Source organism: Schistocerca cancellata, chromosome 12 (assembly GCF_023864275.1).
Source record: "Schistocerca cancellata isolate TAMUIC-IGC-003103 chromosome 12, iqSchCanc2.1, whole genome shotgun sequence".
Taxonomy (NCBI): Eukaryota; Metazoa; Arthropoda; class Insecta; order Orthoptera; family Acrididae; genus Schistocerca; species Schistocerca cancellata.
The window spans coordinates 33,816,936-33,844,640 of NC_064637.1; the positions used below are offsets into that span (position 1 = coordinate 33,816,936).

General features: G+C 45.6%; 1 protein-coding gene across 1 annotated transcript in view; it reads left to right on the forward strand.

Annotated features, from left to right (window-relative positions):
* LOC126109421 (phospholipase A2) overlaps window positions 1–27,705 on the forward strand; it is an 83,676-nt gene that overhangs the window by 25,940 nt on the left and 30,031 nt on the right. The window contains exon 3 of the mRNA XM_049914456.1: window positions 21,942–22,048. Coding sequence (XP_049770413.1) covers window positions 21,942–22,048 — 107 coding nt within the window. The remainder of the gene's footprint in view (window positions 1–21,941; window positions 22,049–27,705) is intronic.

The window sequence follows — 27,705 nt, forward strand, 5'->3', positions numbered from 1 at the left end:
GCACAGCCAGTGATTTTCATACAGAGCGCTACGTGGCATTATCCATATAAAAATCTAAACAGCCTGCTTACAAAGGCACTGCTTGTTTCTTGCCGCTATCATACTTCACATACGACCAGAATATCTTTGGATGTTCTGCCAGGTTTCGAGACAAAGTTTCGTTGTGGAAACTGTTATAGGCGTCTCGCATTGATCTTGGAAATGATTGTTGTTCTCTGTTTTCTATGTGTATGTGTGGTTTAAATGATCTATTATGTTTTTTATTCATGACAACAGATGGCTTCGATCTACTACAACATTTTGTTGGATTTCGCTAGTGTGTATCCCAGTCTTTAATTTACGCGAGATTCTCGCGCATAACACTAGTGCCCTCTCTCGTTGGATATGTTCCTTAGCGAAAGCTTCACCTGCTTAGCACTAGGACACAGGCAAATGGTGTTTATGTTTTCTATTGTACGTAGGTGTTTTAATTGGTTGTGGTATGTTTTATTTATTAAGACAGAGGGTTTGAATTAGCACAACCTTTAAAAATTTTGACGAGCATGAGTATGTATCCCGGGTTTTAATGTGCGCGAGTGTCTCGGGCATACCACAAGTGACCTCTCTCGGTGAAAATTTCTGCCCTAGTGCTTCCACACCCTCTTCACGCTAGTTCAAAATGGTTCAAATGGCTCTGAGCACTATGGGACTTCTGAGGTCATCAGTCCCCTAGAACTTAGAACTACTTAAACCTAGCCAACCTAAGGACAGCACACACATCCATGCCCGAGGCAGGATTCGAACCTGCGACCGTAGCGGTCGCGCGGTCCCAGACTGCAGCGCCTAGAACCGCTCGTCCACTCCGGCCGGCTCACGCTAGTTCACAGGCTAAGTACTGATAGTATGCTACGTTCGGATCGACCATCTCTTCATAATTACACCAACTGTGACATAGTCGCTTATACAAACAGTGATCCAATACTGTAAAATGTTTTTTATTCCAGTCTTTGATCACAATCTCAATTCTTTAGACGATGACCGCTTTCAGTATGTAATGACTACCCGCAGATCTTTTTACACCATGTCCTAAAGTGCTAAGGCCATATTGGCATCGTTAAAACATTTAAATATAATCAGCACAGCATCGTCATGTTGTTGTTGTTGTTGTTGTTGTTGTGGTCTTCATCCTGAGACTGGTTTGATGCAGCTCTCCATGCTACTCTATCCTGTGCAAGCTGCTTCATCTCCCAGTACCTACTGCAGCCTACATCCTTCTGAACCTGCTTAGTGTATTCATCTCTTGGTCTCCCTCTACGATTTTTCCCCTCCACGCTGCCCTCCAATACTAAATTTGTGATTCTTTGATGCCTCAGAACATGTCCTACCAAGCGATCCCTTCTTCTAGTCAAGTTGTGCCACAAACTCCTCTTCTCCCCAATTCTATTCAATACCTCCTCATTAGTTATGTAATGTACCCATCTAATCTTTAGCATTCTTCTGTAGCACCACATTTCAAAAGCTTCTATTCTCTTCTTGTGCAAACTACACTCCTGGAAATGGAAAACAGAACACATTGACACCGGCGTGTCAGACCCACCATACTTGCTCCAGACACTGCGAGAGGGCTGTACAAGCAATGATCACACGCACGGCACAGCGGACACACCAGGAACCGCGGTGTTGGCCGTCGAATGGCGCTAGCTGCGCAGCATTTGTGCACCGCCGCCGTCAGTGTCAGCCAGTTTGCCGTGGCATACGGAGCTCCATCGCAATCTTTAACACTGGTAGCATGCCGCGACAGCGTGGACGTGAACCGTATGTGCAGTTGACGGACTTTGAGCGAGGGCGTATAGTGGGCATGCGGGAGGCCGGGTGGACGTACCGCCGAATTGCTCAACACGTGGGGCGTGAGGTCTCCACAGTACATCGATGTTGTCGCCAGTGGTCGGCGGAAGGTGCACGTGCCCGTCGACCTGGGACCGGACCGCAGCGACGCAAGGATGTACGCCAAGACCGTAGGATCCTACGCAGTGCCGTAGGGGACCGCACCGCCACTTCTCAGCAAATTAGGGACACTGTTGCTCGTGGGGTATCGGCGAGGACCATTCGCAACCGTCTCCATGAAGCTGGGCTACGGTCCCGCACACCGTTAGGCCGTCTTCCGCTCACGCCCCAACATCGTGCAGCCCGCCTCCAGTGGTGTCGCGACTGGCGTGAATGGAGGGACGAATGGAGACGTGTCGTCTTCAGCGATGAGAGTCGCTTCTGCCTTGGTGCCAATGATGGTCGTATGCGTGTTTGGCGCCGTGCAGGTGAGCGCCACAATCAGAACTGCATACGACCGAGGCACACAGGGCCAACACCCGGCATCATGGTGTGGGGAGCGATCTCCTACACTGGCCGTACACCACTGGTGATCGTCGAGGGGACACTGAATAGTGCACGGTACATCCAAACCGTCATCGAACCCATCGTTCTACCATTCCTAGACCGGCAAGGGAACTTGCTGTTCCAACAGGACAATGCACGTCCGCATGTATCCCGTGCCACCCAACGTGCTCTAGAAGGTGTAAGTCAACTACCCTGGCCAGCAAGATCTCCGGATCTGTCCCCCATTGAGCATGTTTGGGACTGGATGAAGCGTCGTCTCACGCGGTCTGCACGTCCAGCACGAACGCTGGTCCAACTGAGGCGCCAGGTGGAAATGGCATGGCAAGCCGTTCCACAGGACTACATCTAGCATCTCTACGATCGTCTCCATGGGAGAATAGCAGCCTGCATTGCTGCGAAAGGTGGATATACACTGTACTAGTGCCGACATTGTGCATGCTCTGTTGCCTGTGTCTATGTGCCTGTGGTTCTGTCAGTGTGATCATGTGATGTATCTGACCCCAGGAATGTGTCAATAAAGTTTCCCCTTCCTGGGACAATGAATTCATGGTGTTCTTATTTCAATTTCCAGGAGTGTATTTATCATCCATGTTTCACTTCCATACATGGCTACACTCCATACAAATACATTCAGAAACGACCATCGTCATACAGATCTAAAATAAGGTGTAGAATAGGTCACATCGTCCACACGATGATTATTGCAGCTGGCTTCTCAAAGATCTGAGGGTGGTCATTGCGGACTGAAACCGGTCATCGTCTAAATAATTGAGATTGTGATCAAAGATTGGAATAAAAAACATTTCTTCATAATGATGCTGTACAGATGGAGGTGATATTTTAATTTTGACTACTGACGACGTCTTTGGCACGATTGTTTTATGCGTCTCCACTGCAGGATGTGATTTTAGTAAGTGCCTCAAAGTTTTTTTGCCTGTAATACTTTGGTAATTTTCATGGTTAGTTACAGCTATAAGTGTTTGTTTCTTTTTCTTCTATCTCAGTTATGTTGCTAAGTCTTTTGTTGATGAAGGTGTCTTCCTGTTCGCCGGCCGGAGTGGCCGAGCGGTTCTAGGCGCTAAAGTCTGGAACCGCGCGACCGCTACGGTCGCAGGTTCGAATCCTGCCTCGGGCATGGATGTGTGTGATGTCCTTAGGTTAGTTAGGTTTAAGTAGTTCTAGGGGACTGATGACCTCAGAAGTTAAGTCCCATAGTGCAGAGAGCCATTTGAACCATTTTTGTCTTCCTGTTCAGGTGTATTTTTGCTTTTGATGAAGGAATATTTAGATATACCGAAACCGTGGTCAAGGCTTTCCATAAATCTTTATCCTGCAGCTGTTTGGTTGTTACCATTTACCGTGAAACACCGACAAACTTCAGGGACGGATTCCTGAGTGGAAACGTAGGAAAAGGTCCTCTGACAATATGTATGGAAATGTATTGTTGCCACAGTAGATGGCACTGACGAATGACAGTTCCTCTGACCACGTGCCGTGTGTTCTTGTGCGTTGCACGCTGTGTGATTGACGCAGCGTACCTTAAGCTGCAGAACAGTCCGATATTCATGTCTGGAGCATCTCGAGATGGTGTTTGCGTATAGCCGTCAAGAAACAGCACGGCTAAACCAAAACAAGTACCCTCCCACTAACACATTACGCGATATTTTAAGCCCTTTTTAGACAGTTGTGTAATTGTGTGTCCTTTTGGACACACGAACGTGCTGGGAGGCGGCGGACTGTGCGTACACCAGATTTGCAGGACCGGGTTCTGCAGGATACCGCGGCGAACCCTGGTACAAGCTCCAGGCCAGTGGCCTGCCAGAATGGTGTAAGCCAAAGTACGGTGTGTGTATCATACACGACAACCGCTCCTATCCCTGTCACCTTCAGCGAGTGTAAACATTATCAGCACCAAATTTCCCTCTACGGTAAGGATTCTGCCGATGGTTTTTACATCAGACCATCACAATTGTGGATTATCTGTCGCCAGTTCTCTCTACCGACGAAGCAACCTATACCAGAATTGACATCATCAATCTGCTTAATCGTCGTCTCTGGGCTGCAAAAAATCCTCGGGGAATGGTTGAGGAGCCTCATCAGCATCGGTGTGTGGGCAGGATTCTCGGCGACCACATACGAGGGTGAGTCAAATGAAAACCTTACATTTGTAATAAGAAATCGAAATTTCGCGGCGTTATCCTGTAAGTTGGTAAGCGTGCTAGAAGCAGCGTGCAGAATGGCCTGTAGGTGGCAGCATAGTGCAGATGCAAACATACCGTCGCAGTATCAGTATAAAGATGGCCGCCCCACTTGCGTCTTGGATCAGGGAAGAATAGCGTTCTGTTATTCGGTTTTTGCGTATTGAAGGTGTGAAACCTATTGAAATTTATCGGCGAACGAGGGTTCAGTACGGTGATGCATGTTTATCACAGCAGCAAGTCTACGAATTGAGTAGGAAGTTCGCAAATGGTTTGACTTCTGTGGAAGATGCTCCTCGTCCAGGTCAGGCACAACGAGTTGTGACTCCACAGAACATTGCAGCAGTTGAAGCCATAGTGAAGGAAAACCGCCGACTGACACTGAATGACATTGCAGCATGTTTACAGATTAGTCATGGGTCAGCACACCACATTGTGCACGATGTGCTCCAGTTTCCCAAAGTGTCTGCAAGATGGGTGCCGCGGCAGCTGACTCCTGAAACGAGAGAACGACGTGTTGATGCTTGTGAAGAACTTCTTCGGCGCTTTGAACGAGAGGGTGATGGCTCCCTTGCAAGAATCGTTACTGGGGACGAAACAGTTACAACAATGACAGACCTGCATTTTGAGTGTCTTCCTCATCCACCATACTCACCAGACCTTGCCCCCAAGTGACTGTTTGGACCACTGAAAGACGCAATCGGAGAAAAGAAGTTCCGTTCTGATGAAGAGGTCCGCCACGCGGTGCATGAGTGGTTGCGCGGACTACCAAAAGAATTTTTTTTCTAAAGGAATTTATGCACTCTGTAAGCGCTGCAGGACTTGCATTGAGCGTGGGGGAGATTATGTTGAAAAGTGATACAGTTTTGTACCACTTCTGCACAATAAATAATATTTTTAAAAATATTTAAGGTTTTCATTTGAGTCACCCTCGTACATGGACCGGTTACTATTTCACAACGCCTCGACGAAGGAACGTACCTGGACTTCCTGCAGAATACTCTGCCTGAACCGCTGGAGAACGTGCGTTTGGCAGCACGATAAGTTACGTGGTTTCTGCATGACGGAGCACCACCCCACTTTCGCATTAGAATTTGCCGACACCTCAACGATATCTTCTGCGAATGTTTGATAGGACGCGGAGGCCCTTCAGCATGGCCTGCTAAATGACTACACTTAAACCCTCTGTATTTTCACCTATGGCGACACCTGAAAAGCGTTCTGTACGCTGAAACAGTTTCTGAAGCGCAGACTCATCAACAGCGTGTTCACGAAGCCTGTGGCGCTTTTCAGAGAGAGGCCGAAACGTGCGAAGGGGTGAACGCTCGTACTGCATCCTATGGCGGCCAGTTTAAACATCTGTTGTGCGTGGATGCGATGCAGCTTTGTACTGTGGTTCAAATGGCTCTGAGCACTATGGGACTTCACATCTGAGGTCATCGGTCGCCTAGAACTTACAAGGGAACCTCCCCATCGCACCCCCCTCAGATTTAGTTATAAGTTGGCACAGTGGATAGGCCTTGAAAAACTGGACACAGATCAATCGAGAAAACAGGAAGAAGTTGTGTGGAACTATGAAAATAATAAGCAAAATATACAAAGTGAGTAGTCCATGTGTAAGGTAAGCAACAACAAGGATAATCTGAGTTCAGGAGCGCCGTGGTCCCGTCGTTAGCGTGAGCACCGGCGGAACGAGAGGTCCTTGGTTCAAACCTTCCTTCGCGTGAAAAATTTTAATTTTTTATTTTCAGACAATTATTATCTGTCCGTCCGTCCGTCCGATGCGAGGTAACTGCGCCGTAGTATGGGGACGCTACACTTTAACAAACATCGAAACACACGACGTCAGTCGACTACAGCGCACGGAAGAGAGAGTATTCTTGCTAACGAGGCTCCCTGTCAGGCAGTTGACTGTTCGCTACTTTGGACGAGAGTGCATTAAATACGTGAGATGTATTCCGTGGGCAATATGTTTTCGGTTCCCATTGGAGAGGCACGTCCTTTCATCTACTAATCACACGGTTTTGCGGTGCGGTCGCAAAACACAGACACTAAACTTTTTACGGTGAACAGAGACATCAATGAACGAACGGACAGATCATAACTTTGCGAAAATAAAAAGAGTAAACTTTTCACTCGAAGGAAGACTTGAACCAAGGACCTCTTGCTCCGCAACTGCTCACCCTAACCACGGGACCACGGCGCTCCTGACCTCAGATTATACTTGATGTTACGTATCTTGCACGTGGACTACTCAGTTTGTATATTTTAGTTATTTTTTTCATAGTTCCACACAACTTCTTCCTGTTTTCTCGATTGATCTGTGTTCAGTTTTTCAAGGCCTATCTACTGTGCCAACTTATAACTAAATCTGAGGGGGGGTGCGATGGGGAGGTTTCGTTGTTAGAACTACTTAAACCTAACTAACCTAAGGACATCACACACATCCATGCCCGAGGCAGGATTCGAACCTCCGACCGTAGCAGTCCCGCGGTTCCGGACTGAAGCGCCTAGAACCGCTCGGCCACACCGGCCGGCTCTGTACTGTGTTCTGGTACGATTAGTTGTCGTTGAACACACGCCGTCCATTTCCAGACACAAGTTAAGAGGACCTTTTTTCCTCCATTTCCAGTCAGGGATCTGTCCTTGCTGTTTGTCGGTTTTATTTACGTTCCCCCTGTGTAGATGGTTCATTCATTCCGGGAATTTCGACGAATTTTGTCTATGATCGACACTGATTATTGGCAAAGTATCGTTCCCCGGAATCCCGAGGCTTATGAAAGTTTCGCGTTGGTAGTCGAATAGCAAGTAACCAAAAAAATATTTTTCCATGTGCTTTAATAACAGATTAAAAATTTTCCTATTTTTCCTTTAGTTGTACAGTGAAACCTTGCTTCCTGCCAAATTTCATGTTTCTACACTAATGGGAAGTACCCCATACGTTTTGATGAGTTTGCAAGTAGCAAACATGTGACATGAATGGTCGTACTTTTGGTTGCATTGACTTAGAAATTAATGTTTATTATACCTCCATGAGACTGTAGAGCTTACTGTGTGGCACAAAGTTTCAGCTTGACACGTCTACCCGTTCCTCAGAAAAGTCCCCTTAAGAGACGGACCGACGGACAGATAAATAACAATAATTTTTCTTCGTGTGATATTATTAAAAATAAATAATTACGGATGTTTTCCTTTGGTTGTAGCGTGAAACGTTGCTTCCTGAGATATTTGAAAATTCTAGGTCAACGGGAAGTGCCATATAGGTTTCGATGAGTCAATTTGCGAGTATCAAAATATGTGACATAAATGGCCGTATCTTTTGATTGCACTGACTTACAAGCTTCGCATTTTTACATCGCCAAGGAAGCATAAACCTTAATATGTGACACAAATTTCAGCTTCGTACCTGTTCCCGTTCTCGAAAAAAAAATTTCAACAGTCGGACGGACAGACAGACAGAGAACAAAGTGATCGTACACTATTGGACATTAAAATTGCTACACCAAGAAGAAATGCAGATGATAAACGGGTATTCATTGGACACATATATATTATACTAGAACTGACATGTGATTATATTTTCACGCAATTTGGGTGCATAGATCCTGAGACATCAGTACCCAGAACAACCACCTCTGGCCGTAATAACGTCCTTGATACTCCTGGGCAATGAAAAACAGAGCTCGGATGGCGTGTACAGGTACAGCTGCCCATGCAGCTTCAACACGATACCACAGTTCATCACGAGTAGTGACTGGCGCATTGAGACGAGCCAGTTGCTCGGCCACCACTGACCAGACGTTTCCAATTGGTGAGAGATCTGGAGAATGTGCTGGCCAGGGCAGCAGTCGCACATTTTATGTATCCAGAAAGGCCCTTACAGGACCTGCAACATGCGGTCGTGCATTATCCTGCTGAAATGTAGGGTTTCGCAGGGATGCTGCAAACAGAACCTCGATTCATCTGAAAATATGACGTTTTGCCATTCGTGTAGCCGGGTTCGTCGTCGAGTACAGCATTGCAGGCGCTCCTGTCTGTGATGCAGCGTCATGGGTAACCGCAGCCACGGTCTCCGAGCTGATAGTCCGTGCTGCTGCAAACGCCGTCGAACTGTTCGTGCAGATGGTTGTCGTCTTGCAAACGTCTCCGTCTGTTGACTCAGGGATCGAGACGTGGCTGCACGATCCGTTACAACGATGCGGATAAGATGCCTGTCATCTCGACTGCTAGTGATACGAGGCCGTTGGGATCCAGCACGGCGTTCCGTATTACCCTCCTGCACCCACCGATTCCATATTCTGCTAGGGAGCAGCAATGTCGCGATACGATAAACCGCAACCGCGATAGGCTACAATCCGACCTTTATGAAAGTGGGAAACGCATTTCTCTTCCTCACACGAGGCATCAAAATAACGTTTCACCTGGCAACGCCGGTCAACTGCTGTTTGTGTATGAGAAATCGGTTGGAAACTTTCCTGATGTCAGCACGTTGTAGGTGTCGCCACCGGCGCCAACCTTGTGAGAATGCTCTGCAAAGCTAATCATTTGCATATCACAGCATCTTCCTGTCGGTTAAATTTCGCGTCCGTAGCACGTCATCATCGTGGTTAGCAATTTTAATGGCCAGTAGTGTATGTCGACCTCAGACGATGACGTGCTGGTTGTGGCAGCCGTTTTGCTTGTGTTACGATAAAAACAAATGAGGAAACACGAGAGGAAACGTTATACGTGGAGTAAAGAGTGTTTAAAGAAACTGCCTGACGGAAAAATTGTAGGACCAACAAGGGCAGGAAGAAACTGAACCTGCACCTGGGTTTCAGGCTGGATGCGGTATGTACGCCCAATGCTGAGGCGCTGTTACAGAACATGGAGAGCCTCAGCAATTCTGTTCGTGTGTCAGGGGGGGAATTTGAGGTAGACTGCGGCTGTAGCGAGAATTTGGATCGAGGAGGGAGGCGTGCCAGGGTAATCCGCACAGGGGTTTGAACCTCTGTGCCAGGGTGACTTAGCAGGATCATTGATTTTGTCACACATTTTAAAAACGCTCAAATAGTTGGTAAATGACCTCCGCTGCTCGCTGTTGTGGCATACTGGTACGAAGGATTAGGGAGGTCTGTGACAGGCAGCGGGACTGAGGAGAGAATGGCGCGGCGCACCAGACCAAAATGTTCCTTTTAGGGTTCCGTGCCTCAATCTGTGAAAATGGAACGCTTTACGATCGCCATGTTTGTCCGTCCGTCCGATATAAAACCCTTTACCTCAGGAACGGGTAGACGTATGAAGTTCAAATTTACGTCGCATACTAAGATGTACGTTCCCCTGTCGGTGTTAAAAAGTTAAAGATTCTGAGTCACTGTAGTCAAAAGATGCGGCCATTTATGTCACATATTTTGATACTCAAAATTGCACTCCCCAAAACCTGTAGAGTGCTTCCGATTAACCTAGGATCAAGAAATTTCCCAAGAAGCGAGGTTTCACAATGCAACCAAAGGAAAAACTCTAAAATTGCTGTTGTTGTTGTTGTTGTTGTGGTCTTCAGTCCTGAGACTGGTTTGATGCAGCTCTCCATGCTACCCTATCCTGTGCAAGCTTCTTCATCTCCCAGTACGTACTGCAGCCTACATCCTTCTGAATCTGTTTAGTGTATTCATCTCTTGGTCTCCCCCTACGATTTTTACCCTCCACACTGCCCTCCAATACTAAATTGGTGACCCCTTGATGCCTCAGAACATGTCCTACCAACCGATCCCTTCTTCTGGTCAACTTGTGCCACAAACTTCTCTTCTCCCCAATCCTATTCAATACCTCCTCATTAGTTATGTGATCTATCCATCTAATCTTCAGCATTCTTCTGTAGCAACACATTTCATAAGCTTCTATTCTCTTCTTGTCCAAATTATTTATCGTCCATGTTTCGCTTCCATACATGGCTACACTCCATACAAATACTTTCAGAAACGACTTCCTAACACTTAAATCTATACTCGATGTTAACAAATTTCTCTTCTTCAGAAACGCTTTCCTTGCCATTGCCAGTCTACATTTTATATCCTGTCTACTTCGACCATCATCAGTTATTTTGCTCCCCAAATAGCAAAACTCCTTTACTACTTTAAGTGTCTCATTTCCTAATCTAATTCCCGCAGCATCACCCGACTTAATTCGACTACATTCCATTATCCTCGTTTTGAATTACAGTGTCATCGGCGAACCTCAAAGTTTTCATTTCTTCTCCATGGATTTTAATACCTACTCCGAACTTTTCTTTTGTTTCCTTCACTGCTTGCTCAATATACAGATTGAATAACATCGGGGAGAGGCTGCAGCCCTGTCTCAATCCCTTCCCAACCACTGCTTCCCTTTCATGTCCCTCGACTATTATAACTGCCATCTGGTTTCTGTATAAATTGTAAATAGGCTTTCGCTCCCTGTATTTTACCCCTGCCATCTTCAGAATTTGCAAGGGAGTACTCCAGTCAACATTGTTAAAAGCTTTCTCTAAGTCTACAAATGCTAGAAACGTAGGTTTGTCTTTCCTTAATCTTTCTTCTAAGATAAGTCGTAGGGTCAGTATTGCCTCACATGTTCCAGTATTTCTACGGAATCGAAACTGACCATTATTTATTTGCAATTTCTGCTACCAGTCACTTATTTGTTTTATATTTAATCTAACATAATACAACAACTTTCGAACATGTTCTGTTCATCGTCATGCGTTTATACGCATATACATACAGAGAAATGTTACTTAAAAGTAAATTGTGCTAAACTAAATTAACATAGAACTCGGTGTCCATTGTTGATTACTGTAGTGGCTGCTGTGGCATGTGGCATTTGGGAGGGGGGGGGGGGGGGAGGAGGAGCAGTGGATGGCCAGAAATCAGTGATGTATTCTGCTGGTTTTTCTTGTTGGTTATGTATGAAATCACAGCCTGTATAAGATGCAGACAGTTTTGCATCAGTGATGTGTTGCGAAAATCGTGTGAAAGGCTCTTATATGACAGTTGATCACTAACGATTTCAACGCCTTGTACCATCGCTTGCGTCGTTGGTGTAAAAGCGGAGCTGTTGAGTAACATTTCACTATTGCACTTTGTATTTTGTCACTGTTCCTTCGTAATTCGCTGCACAAATCGTTTCGACATACATGTAAATACGCTTAGTACAAGATGACAGACTTGTAGCATGTGAGTTAGTATCGATTATCGAGATTTTGTAGCGATATTCTTGTTGCTGACAGATTTGTAGTCGTTTATTTAGATTGACACACCTTGAATCTATTGAGTTAGAAATGTCTTGAGACTGTTGAAGAATTCTGAGTTTTTGAATTCGGTTATTTTATTAAGGTTAACTCCATGTATTGTATTATGGATGAAAATTTCCATTTCTTCCTTGATAGCCATTCTTTTGCTTTCTCCTATTATGTGTAAAATTTCGAGGTTGTCTTCGATATTTAAAGAGTAGCCTGTGTCTTTAATGTGAGTTGCTACTGCTGATTTGTTGCATTTATCAAGTCTGTAGAAGTCTAAATGTTCTTTGAACCGAGTTCTGAAATTTCTGCCTGTTTGGCCTTTATAATATTTATTGCATTGGTTGCAGGTAATTCCGCAAATGCCAGATGCCTCAAGACCTAAAATTGTTGATTTTTAATTATATAAGACGAAAAAATATTTTTGTCGTTTTTTTCTGTCTATTTTTCTGTCGGTCTGATAATACGACAAGTTGGCGTGTCAGGTTCATATTTATGTTACATAGTAGGATGTATGGTCCTTCTGCAGTGTACAAACTTTTACTTTATAATCAAAATACCCGGTCAGTTATGTCACATATTTTGAAACTAACAAACTCACTCATCAAAATCTGTAGGGTACCTCCCGTTGACAAAGTATCATGAAATTCGCCAAGATGCAAGATTCCACAGTACAAGTAAAGGAAAAAAACTGAGAAACGTTAATTTTTAATTATATCGCATAAAAGATACCTATTTGCCACTTGAAAATATATTGCATTCATTGTCCGTCAAAAGCATAAAAGACGAAACGTAAAACGTAAGTTGTAGTCTTGTGTTTGTAAGTAATAAAAAACTGCTTTTATTAAATCACCTCTGCCCTTGTATACAAGCTGAAGTCCCCTGCTCACTTCTTTTTGTACGGCCGCGCTAGTCTGCAAAGATTATTTTGATACAGTCTTGCAATTTCCGGGCCCTGTGCTTTGCCAGCATCGATATCGATAACAGGCAAAAGTCGCTGAGATTCTCGATTCCCAGGATGGATGAACTATATACATACAGTATACAGGGTGAATCACTAACTATTGCCAACAAGAATAATTCCGGAAGTGTGATAGGAGCTGAGTAGACGAATCAATTGATATGTAACAGTAAGGTCTTAGGAGGTCAACGAAGGTCACAAAAAAGGCATGAACGTCCATTTACAGGAGTGGTTCGAAGTGATGACCATTGGTATCAGTGCAGTGCTGCAATCTTCTTATCATCGATTGAGTGGTATTCTTTATAACTTTTGCACTTATCGAAGCACGTGCTCTGACGATTCTCTCTCGCATATATTCAGGTATAGTTTCAACTTCTTTATAAACAATGTCTTTTACGAATCCCCACAAGAAAAAATCAAGAGGCGTCAAGTTTGGCGAACGATCCGGCCACGATACATCTACTACGAGTCCAATCCAACGATTTGGGATTTGTCTCTGCAACTCATTTCTAACCATCAGCGAAAAATGTGCTGGACACCCATCGTGTTGAGACCACATTCTGTTCCTTGTTCCTAAAGGTATTTCTTCCAATAACAGACCTAACGTTTCTTGCAGGAATGTGGTGTACCTCCTACCATTAAGATTTCCTTCGATGAAATAGGGGCCTATAATTCTGTCCTCCCGAATCCCACACTATACTTTCACTGACCACGGTTTTTGGTGTGCAACTTGCCGCACCCGACATGGATTTTCAGTTGCCCAATAATGCATGTTACGCAAATTAACATTTCCATGGTTCGTAAATGTAGCCTCGCCATCAAATAAAATCAAGTTAATAAATGTGTCATACCTCTGAATCTGAAGTTGAGCCCATCTGCAGAATTCAGCGCGACACATACAATCCGTACCAGTTAATTCTTGGTGGAGACTGATATGGTAAGGGTGATATTTATGGCCATGCAGAGTTCTTGTGGAGGACCTTATGCACAGTTGAACGTGTTACTTGCAACTGTCTGGCAGCAGTGCGGACGGAATTCGTAGGCGAACGAGTGAAGACGTTTCAAACGCGATCGATGTTTTCGTCTGATGTTCTTGGTCACCCGCTACTCCCTTTATCCAACACTGTCCCTGTCTCCATAAATTTTTTGTGCCATGCACGGATTGAAGGGCGCGATGGTGAATCTCTTCCATGCTTCGTTCTGAAGCATGATAAGGATGATATTTATGGCCATGCAGAACAACACTACTCTGGCTCATGCCAGATTCCCTTGCAATTTGATGCAAACCAACAGAAGGATCTCGAACCACAGTGGAAGAGTGCCAATTTCCGTTTCCTCGTTAGTAATTTTCCTTTATCGGATATGTTTCCGATGCGTGAACGATCCAGTTGTTCTCAATTTATCATACAAATATTTAAATATAGGACGTGTAGGGTGAGTACGTTGCGGATATCTTTCAGCGTATAAGTCTCCAGCTCTCACTGAATTTCGTTGGCATTCTCCGTAAATGAGAAGCACATCGACTTGTTCTTCTAAGGAATACATCATTCACATTCGCTTGATTCGACGATACTAGTCTAACTGTTCCTATTAGTGTTGTATTGCGAAACTGTCGAATGGTGTTTACATGTCAATGGCACTTTAGATGGATACGCCGGGCTCGGCGAATATTTGCTATTTGCAATACGAGAGAGAATTGTCACAGCATGTATTTCGATAAGTGCCGATGTGATAAGGAATACCACTCAATCCATGATAAGAGGATTGCAGCACTACATTGATACCAATGGTCATCACTTCGAACACCTTCTGTAAATGGACGTTCATGCGATCTTTGTGACCTTCGTTGACCTTCAAAGACCTTACTGTTACACATCATTGGATTCGTGTCGATAGCCGCTATCTGAAAATAAGTACCAAACTATAGCACCCCATTAAAAAAAAAAACAGTTGACCTTCATATCTCTGACGCGATCCCACCTACCAACAAAAAACGAACGTCATATCATGCCTCTGTTGTCCCATGCAACTTTTTCCCACAAACTTTTCAGCTACTATCATACAGGGTGTCCATAAAGACCCTTTACAACTTCAAAATTTTATAACAACGGCAGTTGTCGAAATATTTTAACAACATTTCTTTTATTGTAATCAGTGTCTAATAGACCTCTATATTGGCGTCTTTAGTTGCACGAAGCACATCAACACGGTACTCGATTTCTTGTCATTTTCGCTGTAGCATAGCGTGTCAATGGTGACAATGGCATTACGAATCCTTTGCTTCAAGTCAGCAATGTCCCGTATCCGTGTTTGATACACGATATATTTTACATACCCCCATAAAAAAGTCCAAGTGAGTGATATCTGGCGAACGCGGTGGGCAAGGAATTCGGCCATCTCTCGCAATCCTGGAAATGCTTCACTGAGGAACCGACGAACATGCAGTCCCCTATGTGCTGGTGCACCATCTGGCTGGAAAATGATAATTGGTTGTAACTCAATCAGTTGTGGTGCTACATATTAGCTCAGGAGCTAGAGGTAAACATCTGCAGTAACTGTTGACTCGTTGAAGAAAAGTGGATCAACTATCCCACACCACACATTCATTTTTGGACAACCCGGTGAAGCTCCCTAGTCACATGGGGGTGTTCAGATTCCCAGATTCTCACACTGTGTCTGTTTAATGTCCCAGAAACATGAAAAGTTACCTTGTCACTGAAACAATCTCGCTTTAGGAATGCTTCATCCTCCAAAACGGGTTCCAACATGTTGAGTGCAAACTGTGTCCGTTTTGGCATGTCACTTGGATCAAGTGTCTGTAACAGTTGCACTTTGTAAGCGTACAACCCTAAGTTCTTGTGGAGGCACAGCTGAACGTGTTAGTTGCAACTGTGTGGCAGCAGTGCGGGCGGACTTCGTAGGCGAACGAGTGAAGACGTTTCAAACGCGATCGATGTTTTCGTCTGATGTTCTTGGTCACCCGCTACTCCCTTTATCCAACACTGTCCCTGTCTCCATAAATTTTTTGTGCCATGCACGGATTGAAGGGCGCGATGGTGGACCTCTTCCATGCTTCGTTCTGAAGTTTCGTTGAGTCTGAACATCCGATTTTGTCTCAATAAACTAGGACACACATTGTGCCTTCTCTTGAGGAGTTCCCATTTTATAGAATTTCAGTTCCTTCCATCAACGGTGTTTCTGAAACACAAAATTTTAGTATATATAAAAACTTTAATAAACAGTGCTTACAATAAAAGAAATTTTGTTAAAAATTTCAACAACTGCCTTTGTAATAAAATTTGGATGTTGTAAAGGAACTTTATGGACACCCTGTACTTTCGGAGTTATTCTAGGTGGCAATAGTTGGCGACTCACCCTTGTAATGGTTCTTTATTTACGTGACCATTACGGCACTCCAACCCCAGTTCTCGATACCAGTAATATCGTACTACTTTTCTGCGAAGTAACAGACATATTTTTGTGACAATATTCACATTTGGTTTTATTAATGTATATGTACTCCGATGTATCGATATATTACAGTGATATGGTTCCTGTGTGTATTCATTTCTGTGAGACTGTCATAATCTTTGACTTACTTGTAATCGTTTTGGCGCGAATGCGCACAGAGCAGCAGTAGTTAAGTTGTTATTTCGCTTTGTAAAAGAACAGTCAAGTCTTGTGTTTGGTTAAAGTGGAAATTAAATATATGAAGATTGATACAAAACTGTTTTCCTGATGATGTAACAATTAAGAAGAAATATGTGTGAATTTACAAGAAGTTTAATAAAAATGTGGATCGTGAATACGAAGTCAAAAATTATATCTACCATACCATTGTTCTGATCTGGGATTCTTTGATCATTAAGAATTCTTGAAAAACGCTTCTGTTGGGTCTTCAAATATTGCTAAAATACAGATCTGGACCTTCTAGCAGTCAAAGTGGAATCACCCTAGAATCAACAAGATGGGCCGTAACAACTTCGACGAAATCTATGTGGTAATCCATTCAAAATAAGTGCCAAAATTAATGACTTTTTTTTAGAGTGATTTCATTATTTCCGTTCTGACGATACCATCCACAGTCAATAACTTTGTTGTTGCCCGATAAAGCGAACATATGCTGCGTGAGCAACATTATTAATCTGATCTCTAACCTACTTTACAAGTGGTGGTATTGTTAGATCCTGTATACATAATTAAGTTTGTACGAAATGCTCAGTGCGCCAGTCCTACTCGCTCTCGGCCAATTTTCTGTCCTGTACTTTATGATTCTTCTTCAACCTTCGCAAGCAGATTTTAACGGGGTAGTTGACGCCTACCTTAAAGCGTCTACCAGATCAGGTTTCTCACCACCCTCTTGGTGCTCTCCGATGTGTCGAACAAACCTGGTACCTGCCCTTCTTTTTATACGCTCGTTATCTCCTGCTAGTTCTATGTCTACATCTACATCTACGTATGTACTCCGCTAGCCACCAATCGGTGTGTGGCGGAGGGCACAATTCGCGCCAAAGTCATATTTCCCCCCCTCCGTTCCACTCGCGGATCGCGCTAGGGAAAAACGACTCAGTTCGAGCTCTGATTTCCCGTATCTTTGAATGGTGATCACTGCGCGATTTGAAGTTGGTGGTAATAACATATGCTCTACATTCTCACCGAAGATCGGATTTCGGAATTTAGTGAGCAGCCCCTTCCGTTTAGCGCGTCGTCTATCTGGAAGTGTGTCCCACTTAAAACTGTCTATGAGTCTTGTAACGCTCTCGCGATGGCTAAATGTACCAGTCACGAATCTTGCCGCTCTTCTTTAGACCTTCTCAGTCTCTTGAATGTGACCCAACTGGAAAGGGTCCCATACAGACGAACAGTACTCCAAGACTGGTCGAATAACGTATTGTAAGCAATTTCCTTTGTCGAAGGACTGCATCGCTTCAGAATTCTACCAATAAACCGCAATCTAGAGTCCGGCTTGCCCGTTACTTGTGTAATCTGTTCATTCCATTTCAGATCATTTCGGATAGTCACACCCAGATACCGCTTCCAAAGACTGGGCATTTGTTTTGTACTCGTATATTAATGTGGATTTTCGCCTTGTTATACGCAATAGGTTACACTACACTTACTAATGTTGAGAGATAACTGCCTGTCATTACACCACAACATTTATTTTCTTCAAATCCTCATTCATTTGTTTACAACTTTCGTGTGATACTACTTTCCTGTAGACTACACCACCATCGGCAAACAGTTTAATGCCGCTGTCAATACCATCAACCAGATCGTTTATGTAAATCGTAAAAAGCTTTGGACCTATAACGCTGCCCTGGGGCACACCTGAAGTTACGCTTGTTTCTGTTGAAGTCACCCCATTCAGGACGACATACTGCTGTCTGTCTGTTAGAAAACTTTCTATCCAACCGCATATGTCATCGGATAGACCGTAAGCGCGCACTTTTTGGAGCAAGCGACAGTGCGGAACTGAGTCGAACGCCTCTCGAAAGCCGAGAAATATGGTATTAACCTGGGAGCCGGTATCTAGAGCCTGTTGCATATCGTGCACAAAGAGGGCCAGCTGTGTCTCGCATGACCGCTGTTTCCTAAAACCCTGCTGGTTTCTGCAGATGAGCTTCTCAGAGTCTAGAAATGGATTATTTCTCTGAACACAAAATATGCTCCATGACTCTACAACATATCGATGTCATAAAATTGGCTGGTAATTATGTGCATCCGATTTTCTCCCCTTTTTATAGATTGCTATGACCTGGGCATTTTTCCAGTCCCGTGGAACTCTACACTGTTCCAATGATCTCTGGTAGATGATGGATAAGAATGGTGCTATATACACTCCTGGAAATTGAAATAAGAACACCGTGAATTCATTGTCCCAGGAAGGGGAAACTTTATTGACACATTCCTGGAGTCAGATACATCACATGATCACACTGACAGAACCACAGGCACATAGACACAGGCAACAGAGCATGCACAATGTCGGCACTAGAACAGTGTATATCCACCTTTCGCACCACTGCAGGCTGCTATTCTCCCATGGAGACGATCGTAAAGATGCTGGATGTAGTCCTGTGGAACGGCTTGCCATGCCATTTCCACCTGGCGCCTCAGTTGGACCAGCGTTCGTGCTGGACGTGCAGACCGCGTGAGACGACGCTTCATCCAGTCCCAAACATGCTCAATGGGGGACAGATCTGGAGATCTTGCTGGCCAGGGTAGTTGACTTACACCTTCTAGAGCACGTTGGGTGGCACGGGATACATGCGGACGTGCATTATCCTGTTGGAACAGCAAATTCCCTTGCCGGTCTAGGAATGGTACAACGATGGGTTCGATGACGGTTTGGATGTACCGTGCACTATTCAGTGTCCCCTCGACGATCACCAGTGGTGTACGGCCAGTGTAGGAGATCGCTCCCCACACCATGATGCCGGGTGTTGGCCCTGTGTGCCTCGGTCGTATGCAGTCCTGATTGTGGCGCTCACCTGCACGGCGCCAAACACGCATACGACCATCATTGGCACCAAGGCAGAAGCGACTCTCATCGCTGAAGACGACACGTCTCCATTCGTCCCTCCATTCACGCCTGTCGCGACACCACTGGAGGCGGGCTGCACGATGTTGGGGCGTGAGCGGAAGACGGCCTAACGGTGTGCGGGACCGTAGCCCAGCTTCATGGAGACGGTTGCGAATGGTCCTCGCCGATACCCCAGGAGCAACAGTGTCCCTAATTTGCTGGGAAGTGGCGGTGCGGTCCCCTACGGCACTGCGTAGGATCCTACGGTCTTGGCGTGCATCCGTGCGTCGCTGCGGTCCAGTCCCAGGTCGACGGGCACGTCCACCTTCCACCGACCACTGGCGACTACATCGATGTACTGTGGAGACCTCACGCCCCACGTGTTGAGCAATTCGGCGGTACGTCCACCCGGCCTCCCGCATGCCCACTATACGCCCCCGCTCAAAGTCCGTCAACTGCACATACGGTTCACGTCCACGCTGTCGCGGCATGCTACCAGTGTTAAAGACTGCGATGGAGCTCCGTATGCCACGGCAAACTGGCTGACACTGACGGCGGCGGTGCACAAATGCTGCGCAGCTAGCGCCATTCGACGGCCAACACCGCGGTTCCTGGTGTGTCCACTGTGCCGTGCGTGTGATCATTGCTTGTACAGCCCTCTCGCAGTGTCCGGAGCAAGTATGGTGGGTCTGACACACCGGTGTCAATGAGTTCTTTTTTCCATTTCCAGGAGTGTATGTAGCATGGTCAACATATAATCTTACGGGGATACCGTCTGGGCCAGATGCCTTCCTGGCGTCTAAGGATCTTAACTGTTTTACAACCCCAAATACACTGAACACTATGTCAGCCATCCTTGCATTTGTTCGATAATTGAAAGGGGGAATGGTGCTGCAGTCCTCTGCCGTAAACGAGTTTTTGAAAGCTAGGTTTAGAGTTTCGGCCTTCTGTTTACCATCATCATCCTTTACATTATCCGTCCTGTCAGCAAGAGGAGGTATTGAATTATTTGTAGCGTTCATAGAGTTTACGTACGACCAAATAATTTTTTGGGGTTATTTTTAAAATCTGCAGATAAGATATTGCTTTGAAATTCGTTAAAAGAATCTCTCATTGACCTTTTGACAGTTGCTTTCATTTCGCATAACTTGGTACAGTTCCCATACACTTGAGCAATACAGAGCTATTACAAATGATTGAAGCGATTTCATAATTCACTGTAGCTCCATTCATTGACATATGATCACGACACACTACAGATACGTAGAAAAACTCATAAAGTTTTGTTCGGCTGAAGCCGCACTTCAGGTTTCTGCCGCCAGAGCGCTCGAGAGCGCAGTGTGACAAAATGGCGACAGGAATCGAGAAAGCGTATGTCGTGCTTGAAATGCACTCACATCAGTCATAACAGTGCAACAACACTTCAGGACGAAGTTCAACAAAGATCCACCAACTGCTAACTGCATTCGGCGATGGTATGCGCAGTTTAAAGCTTCTGGATGCCTCTGTAAGGGGAAATGAACGGGTCGGCCTGCAGTGAGCGAAGAAACGGTTGAACGCGTGCAGGCAAGTTTCACGCGTAGCCCGCGGAAGTCGACGAATAAAGCAAGCAGGGAGCTAAACGTACCACAGCCGACGGTTTGGAAAATCTTACGGAAAAGGCTAAAGCAGAAGCCTTACCGTTTACAATTGCTACAAGCCCTGACACCCGATGACAAAGTCAAACGCTTTGAATTTTCGGCGCGGTTGCAACAGCTGATGGAAGAGGATGCGTTTAGTGCGAAACTTGTTTTCAGTGATGAAGCAACATTTTTTCTTACTGGTGAAGTGGGTGAAGTGAACAGACACAATGTGTGAATCTGGGCGGTAGAGAATCCTCACGCATTCGTGCAGGAAATTCGCAATTCACCAAAAGTTAACGTGTTTTGTGCAATGTCACAGTTTAAAGTTTACGGCCCGTTTTTCTTCTACGAAAAAAACGTTACAGGACACGTGTATCTGGACATGCTGGAAAATTGGCTCATGCCACAACTGGAGACCGACAGCGCCGACTTCATCTTTCAACAGGATGGTGCTCCACTGCACTTCCATCATGATGTTCGGCATTTCTTAAACAGGAGATTGGAAAATCGGTCGTGGTGGAGATCATGATCAGCAATTCATGTCATGGCCTCCACGCTCTCCCGACTTAACCCCATGCGATTTCTTTCTGTGGGGTTATGTGAAAGATTCAGTGTTTAAACCTCCTCTACCAAGAAACGTGCCAGAACTGCGAGCTCGCATCAACGATGCTTTCGAACTCATTGATGGGGACATGCTGCGCCGGGTGTGGGAGGAACTTGATTATCGGCTTGATGTCTGCCGAATCACTAAAGGGGCACATATTGAACATTTGTGAATGCCTAAAAAAACTTTTTGAGTTTTTGTATGTGTGGAAAGCATTGTGAAAATATCTCAAATAATAAAGTTATTGTAGAGCTGTGAAATCGCTTCAATCATTTGTAATAACCCTGTATTATAGGGTATTGTGTTCCACTGTATTCCAGTTAATAATGTTAACAAAACCGTAACTTGGGATTATTTGTTGTTGGTGGTGGTTTGCTTGCTTGTTGCGACAACACTTTGCATCCTCCGCAGGTGCTGCAAGATGCACGACTGGTGCTACAACGTGGCCGACTGCCCCGTCTTCCTCGAGTACTTCGTGCCCTACTACTGGCAGTGCTTCTACACGACGCCCGTCTGCGGTAAGTACCGGCTCTCCGTCTCTGTACTGCACGCTGCGTACTGCGATGCGCTGGTGAGCCAAAACACTGTGACCACTGCCACCTCGAGACAATGTGGCGCTGTCGGCATGTGACGCCGTAAGGAAAGCACGAGACGCCCTGCTAAACCCGCAGGACGGGACAGGTAGTTTAAGTTGTGGAAAGTGGCCAAAATAAGATGCTGTCAGTTACACTCCAACATACAACCTTTTATTAGATTACATTACAAGAGCCAAGAAAATTAAAATAAAAGAAACACACAGCTTTAGTTTTGGAACTTAATTAGCGGTTGAATACGCCGTATAATCTCATACCCTGAGGGCAAGACCACTTTTATTTAAAAACGGCTCAAAGCCAATAACTTAAAGCTCAACCAAAATCAGAAATTTAAAAGGCAAAGCCTTAACTTAAAACAATTCCTTAATTAGGCTGAAGGCCCAAAGAATCTGACACTTTAAGAGCAAACAAATTCAAAATCGTTTGAAGGCCCAAAATTTAAGACTCAATAACATTAATTTTAATAAATGCAAAAGGCTTTACGTAAAAAAAATTCTTAAATTAGGCTGAAGGCCCCAACCATCTGACGCCTTAAGGGCAGAACAACCTTAATCTAAAACCAGCTAGAAGCAATACAAGTACAAACAACAAGAAAAACTAGTACAGCCAATGGCGCTCAGAAGTTCCGAGGGTCGGCCTGGGATTCAAACACTAAAGCTCGCTTAGGTGAGACAGGCAGTCGGCCCAACCGTTGTCGATCCGACGACAACCCAACCAACAGACAGTCAACGGACTCACCGACAAGAAAACTTCCCCTCCACCCATGTGAACAGTTGGGGCTGGCTGGTAGATTAAGTCAAAACTCAACTTTCGTCCGGGATCGGAGAGCCACAGACCTCGTAGATGCGAACAGCCCCTCGCACTCCGACGCCGCCGGCAGGCCCGGTCAAACTACGTCCCGCGTAGGCTTCCTCGCTACTCCACGCCAAGGACCGACTCCCAGGCCTGGAACCGGTGAAAGGACCAAGTATACGTCGGCAAATGAGACGACCAACCGAACGACCAACCAACGGTCGTCCCGCTCCAGTCTCCCTCCGTCGGGCAGTTCACGTGTGTCGCCAGCAGTCGGCGAGCACTGGCTGTCGGCGAAGTCCGCCCGCGGTAGCTGAGTGGTCAGCGTGACGGACTGTCAATCCTAAGGGCCCGGGTTCGATTCCCGGCTGGGTCGGAGATTTTCTCCGCTCAGGGACTGGGTGTTGTGTTGTCCTAATCATCACCATTTCATCCCCATCGACGCGCAGGTCGCCGAAGTGGCGTCAAATCGAAAGACCTGCACCAGGCGAACGGTCTACCCGACGGGAGGCCCTAGCCACACGACATTTCATTTCACCGGCGCTCCGTCCCCGACTTCACTGCTGCTGCGTCCCGACTTCACTGCTGGTCCGTCCCGAACTGACTGCCAGACACACGACGACCCGGAAACACTATCGGTCGCTCCAGAGATGGTACGACAGTGCACTTATCGACACGCGCTGCTGCTGCCGCTCACGGGCTAGCAAGGCAGGAAGTTACGAGTAGTGACGCCAGTAAATGGAATAAGAAAACGAGGCGGCAGTACCGTAACAGAAGATAACAAACAATTAATGGCATGAACACGAGCCGTGCACGGCTCAAAGTACAGTGTAAAAAAAAAAAGACGCACGACCCACCACGGAGAAGTTATCCGAATGACACGGAAATCGGTAGATATGATGTACATTTTCAGACAAACAAATGATTACAATTTCAGAAAACTTCCATCATTTATTGAAGAGAAACAGCAAGTCAGTAACGCGTTGATCCACCTCTGGCCGTTATCAAAGCAGTTATTGGGTTTGACACTGACTGGCTGAGTTGTTGGATGTCGTGAAGAATATCTAGTCCAACTGGCAGGTTAGATCGTCCAAATCCCGAGCTGGTTGGTGGTCACTACCCATAATGCTCCAGACGTTCGCAATTGGGGACAGATGTGGCGATCTCGCTGGCCAAGGCAGGGTTTGGCAAGCACGAAGACAATCAGTAGAAACTCGCGCCATGTACGAGTGGGCATTATCTTGCTGAAATGTGAACCCAGGGTGGCTTGCCACGAACGGCAGCAAAACGGCGAGTAGAACATCTTCGACGTGTCGCTGTGTTGCAAGGGTGCCGTGGATGGCAACCATAGGGCCCTGTTATGAAAAGACATCGCACCCCACACCATTACTCTTCGTCGTCCTGCCGTATGGCGGCCGACAAGCAGGTTGGTGTCCCACGACTGTACGGGACATCTTTAGACACGCCTTCGCTGGTCATCATGGCTCATTGCGATGCGCGTTCATCACTGAAGACAAATTTACTCCATTCAATGAGATTACAGGCCGAAAGTGCCTCCATCACTGGAAACGGTCTTGTTTTTTTTTTTTAAAAAAAAGGGGTGGAGCCCCTCCACGCCCACACCGGCATGATGACCAACTCAAAAGGTCTACTGCCATCTCTGTAGAAGGGTTAGTTTTCACTACAGTGAGGTCTCGCAGGATGTGGGTACTGCGATGTTTGCGTACGTCTGGTTAACCATTAATACGCGCTCATCTGGAGATAGATTGGGTCACAGTCGAACGAAGGGTAGCGGTTTGAAGGGCAGAGGAAAGAAAGTGCCAAGGCAAGAACCAAGGGGGGAAAAAAACATCTGCGATAGTTAGGTCGGGTGGTGAGAGCAGTAGCGGATGTCTTGCTGCCTGCGGCAGGTCGTGCAAGAGTAGGCATTGTTAGTAGTGGGTATCGTGCACGTCGATACCTTTAGCGTGGTGCGGTGGTGTTGCTCGGAGGCTGCCGCTGGGTGCCGGTGTAGAGCTCTCGTTCAGCGTCAACAACCTGCAACAGTTAGGTTTATTATCGTTTTTGTGTCCGATAGGTCATATATCGGATGCACAGTGTAAGGTAACGTTGGCGGTTTGTTTGTGCGTCAGTGGGCGAGCTCGTCGGTGTCCCTGCTGTGGCCTGTTGGTCGGCTCTAACAGCAGCTGGTAATTTCCAGTCAGTGTTGCTGATATGCAGGGGCTTGCCGACGTCTGTCGCTTGTTGGTGTATGTTAGTTTACCATAGGTGGCTATGTCCTGGCTAGTAGTGTCTTTGGTCGCTTTTGCTTCCTCCTATGGTTGTTGGTGGACAGAGGTCAATATTAGTCGACTCAGCCAGTGCCATGAGTTCAGCCCCCTTTCTATGAGGCGCCTATTAATGGTCCTTGTGGTCACCAGTAGCACGTATAACCGATGCTAATGAAGAATCTGGGCTTCTGAGTCCCACCTGATAACTTCTCGTACCTTATGTTCTGTCGTTTTTCTACGTCTACTTCTTCCTTGTTAATTGTTAGGTCATCCTTAACAGCCGGCCGGTGTGGCCGAATGGTTCTAGGCGCTTCAGTCTGGAACAGCGCGACCGCTACGGTCGCAGGTTCGAATCCTGCCTCGGGCATGGATGTGTGTGATGTCCTTAGGTTAGTTAGGTTTAAGTAGTTCTAAGTTCTAGGGGACTGATGACGTCAGATGTTAAGTCCCGTAGTGCTCAGAGACATTCGAATCATCCTTAACCCATTCCTGTGAACATCGTCGAATGACGACATCGCTGCTATTAAAATGTCGAGTGGTTCGCCGATCACTGCAACCAGTTTCTTTGAGCCCCGCTACACGTCCTCTCTCAAATGCTGACGTCTGCGTATATTGCTCACGCACCTGTCTGACGGACATAGTTACTGTCCAACTGATTTTTTTTTTGGTCATCAGTCTACTGACTGGTTTGATGCGGCCCGCCACCAACTCCTTTCCTGTGCTAACCTCTTCATCTCAGAGTAGCACTTGCAACCTACGTCCTCAATTATTTGCTTGACGTATTCCAATCTCTGTCTTCCTCTACAGTTTTTGCCCTCTACAGCTCCCTCTAGTACCATGGAAGTCATTCCCTCATGTCTTAGCAGATGTCCTATCATCCTGTCCCTTCTCCTTATCAGTGTTTTCCACATATTCCTTTCCTCTCCGATTCTGCGTAGAACCTCCTCATCCCTTACCTTATGAGTCCACCTAATTTTCAACATTCGTCTATAGCACCACATCTCAAATGCTTCGGTTCTCTTCTGTTCCGGTTTTCCCACAGGCCATGTTTCACTACCATACAATGCTGTACTCCAGACGTACATCCTCAGAAATTTCTTCCTCAAATTAAGGCCGGTATTTGATATTAGTAGACTTCTTTTGGCCAGAAATGCCTTTTTTGCCATAGCGAGCCTGCTTTTGATGTCCTCCTTGCTCCGTCCGTCATTGGTTATTTTACTGCCTAGGTAGCAGAATTCCTTAACTTCATTGACTTCGTGACCATCAATCCTGATGTTAAGTTTCTCGCTGTTCTCATTTCTACTGCTTCTCATTACCTTCGTCTTTCTCCGATTTACTCTCAAACCATACTGTGTACTCATTAGACTGTTCATTCCGTTCAGCAGATCATTTAATTCTTCTTCACTTTCACTGAGTACACGAAATAAAATTCGCAAGGATTTAATGCGATGGTATCGATATGTTCCCTCTTTACTATCCTTGCCAGCTGTGCAGTGAAATTGTGCTACAGGGTCACACGTTCCTCCATCACACGCCAGAGTTTACAATTTTACAGCGTCCGTCGATACCTGTATAAATATCAGTTTGTGACCAATTTACTTAACTGCTTGGTGTGCGCCTTGTTTCTTTTGTTCCTTAGAATAAGCGCAGCAGTGCGAACGGCGACTCATTCTATCAACAATTGTTGTTGTGGTCTTCAGTCCCGAGACTGGTATGATGCAGCTCTCCATGCTGCTCTATCCTGTGCAAGCTTCTTCATCTCCCAGTACCTACTGCAGCCTACATCCTTCTGAATCTGCTTAGTGTATTCATCTCTTGGTCTCCCTCTACGATTTGTGCCCTCAACACTGCCCTCCAATACTAAATTGGTGATCCCTCGATGTCTCAGAACATGTCCTACCAACCGATCCCTTCTTCTAGTCAAGTTGTGCCACAAACTTGTCTTCTCCCCAATCCTATTCAATACCTCCTCATTAGTTACGTGATCTACCCACCTTATCTTCAGCATTCTTCTGTAGCACCACATTTCGAAAGCTTCTATTCTCTTCTTGTCCAAACTAGTTATCGTCCATGTTTCACTTCCAAACATGGCTACACTCCATACAAATACTTTCAGAAACGACTTCCTGACACTTAAATCTATACTCGATGTTAACAAATTTCTCTTCTTCAGAAACAATTTCCTTGCCATTGCCAGTCTACATTTTATATCCTCTCTACTTCGACCATCATCAGTTATTTTACTCCCTAAATAAGAAAACTCCTTTACTACTTTAAGTGTCTCATTTCCTAATCTAATTCCCTCAGCATCACCCGATTTAATTTGACTACATTCCATCATCCTCGTTTTCTTTTGTTGATGTTCATCTTATATCCTCCTTTCAAGACACTGTCCATTCCGTTCAACTGCTCTTCCAAGTCCTTTGCTGTCTCTGACAGAATTACAATGTCATCGGCGAACCTCAAAGTTTTTACTTCTCCATGAATTTTAATACCTACTCCGAATTTTTCTTTTGTTTC